This window comes from Nestor notabilis, unplaced genomic scaffold (assembly GCF_000696875.1).
Source record: "Nestor notabilis isolate BGI_N333 unplaced genomic scaffold, ASM69687v1 Scaffold34729, whole genome shotgun sequence".
In the NCBI taxonomy this organism is placed as follows: domain Eukaryota; kingdom Metazoa; phylum Chordata; class Aves; order Psittaciformes; family Psittacidae; genus Nestor; species Nestor notabilis.
The window spans coordinates 1-10,500 of record NW_009943827.1 but is presented as its reverse complement, the minus strand read 5'-3'; the positions used below and the strand labels follow the sequence as shown (position 1 = coordinate 10,500).

General features: G+C 36.1%; 1 protein-coding gene across 1 annotated transcript; it reads left to right on the top strand.

Moving 5' to 3' along the window:
• Positions 1–261: 261 nt before the first annotated feature.
• On the top strand, positions 262–6,577 carry LOC104411646 (neurobeachin-like; the record flags this gene model as incomplete). Its single annotated transcript, XM_010022114.1, has 5 exons — positions 262–385; positions 716–908; positions 1,175–2,194; positions 4,717–4,934; positions 6,424–6,577. Coding segments are annotated over 5 exons (1,709 nt in total), but the record flags the coding sequence as incomplete, so codon positions are not given.
• Positions 6,578–10,500: the final 3,923 nt, after the last annotated feature.

Genomic DNA, 10,500 nt, shown 5'->3' with positions numbered 1-10,500 from the left:
TTCATAAACCACATCCAGAGCCAGATTCTACAGTGAAAATTCAGAATCCAAGTAAGGACAATATATATGTTTGTATGATAAATGTATTGCCTAGAGGTTGTGTAGTTTTTTGAAAGAATATGGTTCAGGAAGCAAGAATAATTCATTAGTGTATTTGAAATACATACGGGTTTCAGTTGCTACTTACGTTACTTGCTGTCAGCAACTTTTTCTTTCTAATGTTGTTAAAATGTGTTACGTAACTAATTTATTCTTTCAAAGTGATTCTTAAGGTGGTGGCAACGCTGTTAAAAAACTCCACACCAAGTGCAGAGCTGATGGAAGTTCGACGTTTGTTCTTATCTGATATGATAAAACTCTTTAGTAATAGCCGTGAAAACAGAAGGTATGTCACTACAGATAGTATTTTCTCATCCTTGATTTGTGGGTAATAGCAGTCTGTTATCTCTGTGTAGGGTTTTATACTGTATATTAAATGGAATACATACAGAATAAATGGAATAGGTTTATGGTAACTTTTCTCAGTTCAGCAACTAATACTGGGTTCTTCTGTTTAGACTATGCTTTAAATTTTTATTCATCCTGAAGTATTTTTAAATTTCTTCCTACCATTGGATTGATGTTCAGAGGAGATGTTCCTCCCATTTTAACCATCATAATTTTAAAATAAAGAAGCTTTTTGTGGATATATTTTGACCTAATTATTTCACTTTAGATGTTTACTTCAGTGTTCAGTGTGGCAGGACTGGATGTTTTCTCTGGGATACATTAACCCTAAGAATTCTGAAGAGCAGAAGATCACAGAGATGGTTTACAACATTTTCCGTATTCTCTTGTATCATGCAATAAAATATGAATGGGGAGGCTGGAGAGTGTGGGTGGATACGCTTTCTATAGCTCATTCCAAGGTAAGAAATGGCGCTTAGATGTTTCTTTTAATTGTGGCAACCCCTGCAAAGGGACTAGCAATATAGTAAGAGATGTAAAGTGATTTAGTGCCATCTGGTGGCTGTCTCCACACATATCAAGGTGGAATTTTTTGTCATCGTTGTAGGGGCCTTTGCTGTGAAACAATTTGTAAGCTGTATATAATGTATGTTAAGATTCTTGTTAGGTTTTGTCCAAGTTCATGTAGCATCTACTCACCCACATAATCTGTCCTTTTCTTTTTAAGGTTACATATGAGGCTCACAAGGAATATCTAGCAAAAATGTATGAAGAGTATCAAAGGCAAGAGGAAGAAAACATTAAAAAGGGGAAGAAAGGGAATGTGAGCACCATCTCAGGTCTTTCCTCTCAGACAACAGGAGCAAAAGGTGGAATGGAAATTCGAGAAATAGAAGACCTTTCGCAAAGTCAAAGTCCAGAAAGTGAAACAGATTACCCTGTCAGTACAGATACGAGGGACTTGCTCATGGCTACGAAGGTATCGGATGATGTGCTTGGAAGTGCTGAGAGACCAGGAGGAGGAGTTCATGTGGAAGTTCATGATCTTTTAGTTGATATAAAAGCTGAAAAGGTAGAAGCTACTGAAGTAAAACTTGATGATATGGATTTATCACCAGAGACACTAGTAACTGGAGAAAATGGTGCACTTGTAGAAGTCGAATCTCTTCTAGACAATGTATATAGTGCTGCTGTTGAGAAGCTCCAAAACAATGTTCATGGAAGTGTGGGTATCATTAAGAAGAATGAGGAAAAAGATAATGGTCCATTAATAACTCTGGCTGATGAGAAAGATGAACCTTCTACCAACAGTACCTCATTTCTCTTTGATAAAATACCTAGTCAAGAGGAAAAACTTCTACCTGAACTTTCAAGTAATCACATTTCTATTCCAAATGTGCAAGAGACACAGATGCATCTTGGTGTAAATGATGATTTGGGATTGCTTGCACACATGACGGGTAGTGTAGATATAACATGTACTTCAAGTATAATAGAGGACAAGGAGTTTAAGATTCACACAACTTCAGATGGAATGAGTAGCATTTCTGAGAGGGAGTTGGCTTCATCATCTAAAGGATTAGAATATGCTGAAATGACTGCCACGACTCTTGAGACAGAGTCTTCTGGTAGCAAAACTGTACCTAGTGTTGATGCAGGAAGTATAATATCAGATACAGAAAGATCTGATGATGGTAAGGAAGCAGGAAAGGAGATACGGAAGATCCAGACAACTACCACAACCCAGGTAAGTTTCAAGGGCTGTAGCCATTTATGTGTCTAATACAACCCCTATTTGTTGCTGCTGGATAAATTAGTATTATGAGATCTGAGAGATGTTTGAACTATATTCCTTTAATTATATAAAAGGTGTTCATCCTCCAAGCCTGTTTGCTTTGAAAATGCCATAATGTGTAAGGACTGTGAGGTCTTTCATATTTATATAGGAAATATGTATTTTACTTGTGGATTCTTTAGTTCAAAAAAAACTCAGCTAAGAGAATCTCTCACCATCCATTTTCCTTAGTTCTGCTGGACAGATTAACTGATACTCCTAGAGTTCTGCTTTAGACTACCTTGTTACTATGTCTTAAGATTAGAAATACCTATATTTTACTGAGAAATACACATTGAAGTGGTTTCTTACTGTACGTTTCTCAGAGTGTAGTCTTGCAGCACTTTAGTACACTGTCTTTCTTCTCATACAGGAATGCTGGCATAAATAATCTCCATATTTGATCCTAACACAAGAAAAGGCATAATTTAGGAATAATAGAAGAAAAACTGAGACTTGATTTCCAGACAAGAGATGATTAACTTAAGAAGTATCTCTTTCTTCTTGGAGGTCCTTTCTTGTCCGTGTCTCCTCTGAAAAATTCTGAGAAATAAGTGATTTTGAGAGCCAAAGCATTATGAAAATAGGAAGGCCAAAGCAGAAGACTAGTCTTTGAAAGAATTTTTTCTCTGTATACACAGCAAAGTACAGGATCCCTTTGAACTTTTAAAGCACAGGATTAATTTCCTCACTGGAATTGTTCAGAAACCATAGCACACAATCAAAGACTGTTTCAAGGATATTATCAGGTAAAATAATTGACTACCTTCAGGATTTTGCTAGCTGACTGTATGTCCAGTATATACCCCAGAATTTATCTTCTAGGATTTTAAAGTCAAGCAGACTTCCTTAAACTATCTTGACTAGATTAAAGCTCTTCTGTAATGGTACCATTACTGCTGCTGACTTGACAGCTACCTGTAGTTGTACTCAAAACAGAACAATTGGCATGTGAATGGAGTTGCTAACCTCAGATTTTCTAATACCAGATCTACAATCAGCTCCCCACCTTATCAGTAAGAAGTAAGCTGTTTCTTATTGAAAAGGACTGAAAGGAAGCAGCAAATTGCACAGCAGAGATAGTTCCTGCTTTCTTCTAAGAAGAGTTAATGCCTTTATCATTAGTAGACCAAATACTGAAGAATATAAAATTAACTCTTTCTTACGGTCCCAACTAGGAAGAACTGAAAATAGAATTGAAAGCACTATGCAGAATATTCATTAAAGTCTGAAAAATAAAAAATGAATAATTTAAAGATAACGCTTAAGAAAAATGTAGAAAATGAAAGCAACAGTACCAGTTTTGATCCCCATAGGTCAAACTGAGTGAAGGAAACCTGCCCTGCTCTCAGAATGCTGGCTACAGAAGATCAAAATCAGACTAAAGATCTAAGAAGCTTTCCAGCTCAACTCCAAAGCCATGTCCATTTTTACATTGCTACTACAAACATTTTCTAAACCCCTTTTTGCTTTTAAATGTCCAGATTTTAAACAGTATGCTGACATCAGAAAATGAATATGTGAGCAAATGTGTGAGCAAATGTGTGAGCTTTTTTTTTTTTTTTGCCAGTATTTAACTAATCTAAAGTCACTTTAAAATAATTTCAAGGATCAGACATTGTATTTCTTCCTTTCAGGCACGTTGCACATTGTAAGTAATTTTGTCATTATGAATATTTGCCTCAAATTCAGTCAAAACGTTTGTTCTTTACTGCTTTTTCCTTCATGTTATTCTCCATCATAGCAATGTGTGTACACATAATACGTGTGTCTTTTACTTTTGTCTTTAATCTCCAACTGGAAACAGTCAAGACTATGGAAGTATTGAAAGGGAATGAAATTCACATCTGCCATCTGTTGGGAGAATCTTAAGCTTGTCCTGAGGATCCATAAAACTGTTAACCAATTAGCAACGTGTAACGAAATTGGTAAAATGAGATTTGGGAGACTAAACTTGATTTTTTAATGATCCTGCTAAAAAGACCAGAATAAAAAAATTGGTTTGGAAAATGAGGAGCTGTCTAAAAGTACACAGATTTCTTGAAGCCATCACTGTGTAGTTTTGAGTCAGATATTCAAAGAAAATTGTGTTATTAGCACAAAATAGTTATTTCCTGAAAACAAAGAAACAAAGTCTTGCAACTGCTGACTTTGTACGTGCTGCATTTGTTTTTTCTGTAATATGTCCAGTGAAAAATCTGAGTGTAAAACCTTGGTGAATAGCTGAAGAGGAGGCCAGCCGTAGCCCCTCAGTGCTGATTGACTTGAATTGGATCAGCTCCTTTACTGAAGGATACTTCTTGCCTTGGAATATCAGTATCTCCTTTAGTTTGTGCTTGATTCCAGTTTTAGCGCATCCTTTCTTGAATTCTATGATCCATTCAAAAACACATTACAAAAAGTTAACATGGTTTTTAAACTTCTTGTTGATGTAGGCAGTACAGGGTCGATCTGTCACCCAGCAAGACCGGGATTTACGTGTTGACTTGGGATTTCGAGGAATGCCAATGACGGAAGAACAGCGACGACAGTTTAGTCCAGGTCCACGCACAACTATGTTTCGTATTCCAGAATTTAAATGGTCTCCCATGCACCAGCGGCTCCTGACAGACTTGCTTTTTGCACTAGAAACAGATGTACATGTTTGGAGAAGGTTGGTGGTTGTTTCTTTAAATCCTTTGTGTTTCCATTAACAAGAAAAAATAAGATGTGTTGTAGAGAGGGTATTATTGGGATAGTGGGAAGGGAAAGATTTGGTGTTAAGTGAAATGCTTTTCAGTATCTTGTGTTTTCTCTTTTCACCCCTTCCCAGCCTGTAACTGCTCTATTTCACAGGTAACAATTTCTGTTTTCTTGAGGGATTGTATAAGTCATATGTACCTAACTAAAATGAACCACTCTTTCAGCCTGTGTTTAGCATTAGAATCAGCTACTTCTGTTTCAGACATGAGGAAGATCTGTGTATCTCCAAATGGCCATTTTCTTCAACTGATAATTCAGAGAGCTTCTCTGCAAACCTTATAAATAAACCTTATAAATAAAAACGTTTTTAAATAGCATTTTCAGCTCTTTCTACTTGATAATTATTTTTTGCAGGTCAGCTCCTGGTTAGTTTTAGTAATAAAAAAAGGTAGTTTTGTATTATGACAGCAATGTGATTTCCTAGTCTTTTTGTACACTTTAACAGAGATACTCAATAACTTACTGTTACCAGAACCCTTAGGTATAATAGACACTATCTAATCTGATTTCCAGGATGGAATAGTTCATTTTCAGAAAACTTGAGCATAATTATGTCCAAGGACCAATTTATATTGCATTTAATTTCAAATTTGGTAAACTATTCTGTGATAGTTGCTAAGAAATAGACAATTCTGATAATTTGGTTTTGGCCAAATATGTGGGAGGGGTTTATACTTTGTGTTTAGGTGATGCTTGGAGATCAAAATTCAGTTTGTCTATTTTCAGTTAAAGCCTTTAATTTTTGTTTAGTGGCTGGCAACAATGTTGTTTTGGGAAAATAATATACTTACAGACTGAGTGTTCCTTAATATTTTTATGGAGTATTTTATATTTTGGGGGAGTGACTGGTTCATGGGACAATTTCTCACCAATTAGCAGTTGCTGAGATTTCAGCTAATCTTGTTAGCATCTGTGGCTTGCAAAGCAATTGCTAATGCTAAATTTAATATTTGTTAATAAAGTTAAAAATAGATCAGTGTATTGCCGTATTATCAAGTTTCTCCTGTAAAACACTGTAAGGTGTTCTCATTAGGAGTTATCAAGGGTGCCTCAAATGGCACCCTAACTGTTAATTTTAAGTAATAATTTTCACACTGAAGAAACAACGCCACTGCTTTCAGCAGAACTACCTGTAAAGTGAAGTACTGGTTGATGAGTTTAAAGATTATGAGCTGTTGTTCTCAGCTGCATATCTGAAACAAATCCTGGTGTGAAAATAGATAGCAATCAATTTGTTCATTAGACTAGTCCTGTTCATATTTTTAGACCATTTACATGCAAAGTTCTGTAGACCAGATTTTGCCTTTATCTTAAAGAGTCATGGTCTGGTTTCAAAGAATAAATTTATTTAAAGCTTTATTTTAAATCTTTTTAATTCGTCCTTTCTTCTGTTCTTACAGTCACTCCACAAAGTCTGTGATGGACTTTGTCAATAGCAATGAAAATATTATTTTTGTACACAACACAATACACCTCATTTCCCAGATGGTAGACAATATTATTATTGCTTGTGGAGGAATTTTACCATTGCTGTCAGCAGCCACATCCCCAACTGTAAGTACAATATTTCCACCTAGTGGTCATATTAGAAATTGTTGTTAGTAGTACTACATAATTTGCAGCTGACTTTTCTTATTTAGGGACTCGTGTCCCATCTCTGCTAATTCCTTCAGAAAAAATGCATTTGTAATTGAAACTGTTAAGCTTTTATATACTGAGTGTTTATAATATTTTGCATTTGCAATATTATAATTTTATTAGAGAAGTAGTACTAAGAATAGTATTTCATAGAAATGTAATATTTTGTTTGAAAGAGAAGAACATTAGGATCATGGTCATGAATTATGATTACTCTAATAAAATTACATGCTTTATGATGGCTAGTCGTTGATACTGATATTAATAAATCTGTTTTGCATGGCCACCATTTGTTTGCATGCCAGATGTTACTAGAAGTCATCCCCTCACTACTCTGTTTACTTTCTTCAGTAGATACTGAACTTCATTTCTTTTCTTTTTTTTTTTTTTTTTTAAATCTTGTATTGAAATAGGCTGATATTTTTATCCACTTCAATGTTCTTAGTAAGTTGTAAGTTCTTACGTGAACACAGCTCAGGTAAACAGAGTAGCCTGATAGAGTGCTTCATGAAAATTTTTTTTGTAAATGTGAAAATTTTTTTGTAAATGTGGCATTATTGTCAATAGTAATTACACTATTTGAATGTGACACTGTCTGGGCATACAATATCTGTAACTCACACTAAATGTTTTATCTTGAGCATCCCGTGAGCATCTGCAGTTAATATTGGTCTTTGAAAGGGGAGAAAATGAGGCCCAGAAGGGACAAAGAGGCTCCTTTGAAATAACGTGGCTAGTAGGCACTGGAGGCTGCAGATGTAGCTTGATAGGAAAAGCTCAATTCCTTGTTCTGGCCATTCAGCAACTAAGATCACTAGACTTTGCCTCTGCTATTACTTCTAGTTAACTAGCAAAAAAAAGGGGTTTGCATGATATTATTTGAACGGCATGAATGCGTGGACTAGCAATTGGCTAAACATTAATACGACTTTCAGTCAGGCAATTAGTGGTAAAATGCTGTGTCTTTACTATTTTCACTGTGTTAAGTGGGAAAATATTTGCTGTAAGCAGAAGTGCAAGACTCACAGGAAAGACTTTACTTGTCTCTAGTCACAAGAATGATTTTAATGTTGCTGAATAAAGATTTTGCAAGTGCTTTACTGTAAATATTGACAAGTATGAGAGAGTGCTTGCCATTTCCCTCTATTTTGTTCTGGGTAATAAATATATATGTGTGTCTGTGTGTACAGATAGATAGCTGATACAGTTTTCTAAATTACACATCCACTTGTTAAAGTATTGTGTGTTGGTACTGCATGGCTAAAACAGCAATGATTTTCATGTGTTGATACAGAAGACTACGTTTTCAAATTTGTGTACTATGCATGCATTTCTCTACTACATGGGGACTGTGTGTATTAGTTAAATGCTTGATTTTGCTGTCTGTTTAGGATAATAAAAATAGATTGTGAAATAAACTAATTCACTAAAAGATCAGTAGCTGGCTTCAAACTGAATTAATCCTACTCCGTGAAATTAAAAAATAAATAAAATAAAAAAAGGTTAATTCTGTCCCAACTGTACAGGGAGGGTGGAGGGAAATAATTGATAAAATCACAGATTTCCTTCACCTGGAAATAACTGCTACCATTTAGGTGGTGATTTCATAATCACTTCCACCTAGTAGAGAGCTTCTTCCCTCCTGTTCAACTCCATTCCTGTTTCCATCATTGTCCATCCATAAACATTAGCAGAAAAGTGAATTTATTCACTTTCAGATTTACTGTTTCAGATAAAAAAAGCCCAACACGTCATTCTTCTTAGAGGAGGTACTCTCCCTCAATATTGTTCTGAATCACAGTTATGAAGGGATCAGATGCTCTGTTGGGCATCAGACCACTTCCGAATATCCATCATATGATGAATGAAGTTTTGTATTGATTCTCAGACTTCTAATACTTTTGCGTCCTTGAACTGCTATGGAGAAAGTGGATGGACTGCTGTTAGGAATATATTTCTTCTCAGTCTTGAAAGGGCAAAGTAGTCCAGGGCTTACAGTCAGTTACAAAAGACTGTCTCAATCTCCTTCTTCCCAGAGCTACTAATTGGAAAAAAGGTCTGAAACTAGGATATTTGTATGATGTCTCCACTGCATAAAAACACAGCAGGCCTTCTAGTGGCGCTTTTCTGTCAGAGTAACTCTCAAGACAGGAAATTGCTGATACGCTTTCTCCCTTACCAATTCAAAGAATCACAGAATCATAGAATGTGGGAAGCTGGAAAGAGATCTCTGGAGGTCGTCTGGTCCACCCCTTCTGCTCAGGAAGGGCCACCTACAGCCAGTTGTCCAGTACTGTGTTTAGATGGCTTTTGAGTATCTCCAAGGACAGAGACTCCACCATTTTCAGATAGAACCTGCTGTGTTATAATTAATTACATTCATGAATGGTTTCTTTCCACAAGTCCAAATTTTGTGTTGCAACTCATGAATCCCTTCCAACCTCGGTTGTGCTGTCATTTGGAGTAATTTTGTGATTCTGTCGTCTAAACTGGGTGTGGTAGAAGTCCAGTCAAGGAGTACTGTGCTGTGCTTAAAAAAGCAAGCTGTTCACAAGTTACATAAGCTGCCTTGCTGGGTCAGCCCAAGGGCCTGGGTGGTTTAGGCTCCAACATTCTACCTCCAACAGTGACTTTTTGCAGCTTACATCAAAATACAGAACTCTGAGCAAGCATATTAATTGCTCTAATGATACTTCATTTCAGCATTTAGGATTTTCACAGCTAGAAAGGGTGTCCAGGCTGTCATGTTTAATAACTACTGGGGAATTTGTCCTTATAGACTTCATCTAATCTTTTTTGAAGCTACTTATTCTTTTAACATCCATAATACCATATGGCATTGAGTCTGACAAAGTAATTATATACCCTTTGAAGCACTTCTTCGGGTTTTTTATGCCTGCTTAAATATATAGTTACTATGTGCCTTACTGTTTATGCTATAAAAGTAGTGGTTAATTTTGTTTTCATTTACCTCCGTATCATTTATGACTTTGTCGGCTTGAGTCATATCTCCTGGTTTGCCTGTATGAATCTGTAGAATCTTAATCTTGTCTAGTTTCTGTCTTTGGAAGCTTCTGATCCTCCATTATCTCTGTTGTGTGGAGCTTTTCTGCAATGTTGAAACCCCCACATTTTATAGATCCTATGGAATACATATATTTAGTTTATCGACGAGAATGAGCTCATTTTCATAGAATCATAGAATAGTTAGGGTTGGAAAGGACCTTAAGATCTAGTTCCAAACCCCACTGAAGGCCTTTTTGGCCTATATTGAAATTTTATAGCACTAGTTCTTACTTGTTTCCTCCTAATGTCTATTTATGGCATAGGACATGTATTTACATCTAAAAATTAATTTACTTTTTGATCTGGAATAATGAAATGTAAGAGCAAAGAAGCTATAGAACAGTTGATAAAGGTCATTCCACCTTTTGATTTCAGTATGATAGAACAGGGTGGAATTCAGGAAGAGATTATGGTGAATTTACATGTCCACTTGGAGTACTTACATGTGGACTAGATTACTAGCCAGTGGCAATATATTCAATAGAAGCAAATGATTCAGCTATCTCTGATGTACTAGACATCCAGTGGCTGGTCAGCCAAATGTCTGTAGTGTCTGCGAACCTCAATGACTGTTAACCTGGAGCTGAATCCAGCCTCTTTTTTACAAGGTAGCTTACCTGTTTTCTAACAGAGAAGGTGACAGACAGAAACACATGGCTCCTGTGTCGATGTCGTAGCCCTACCTATGCACAGTTCCTTGACTCCAGTATGTCCGAGTTCAAGCAAGGCTTCATAGAATCATAGAATCTCCAAGGGCTTTTCAAACATTACTT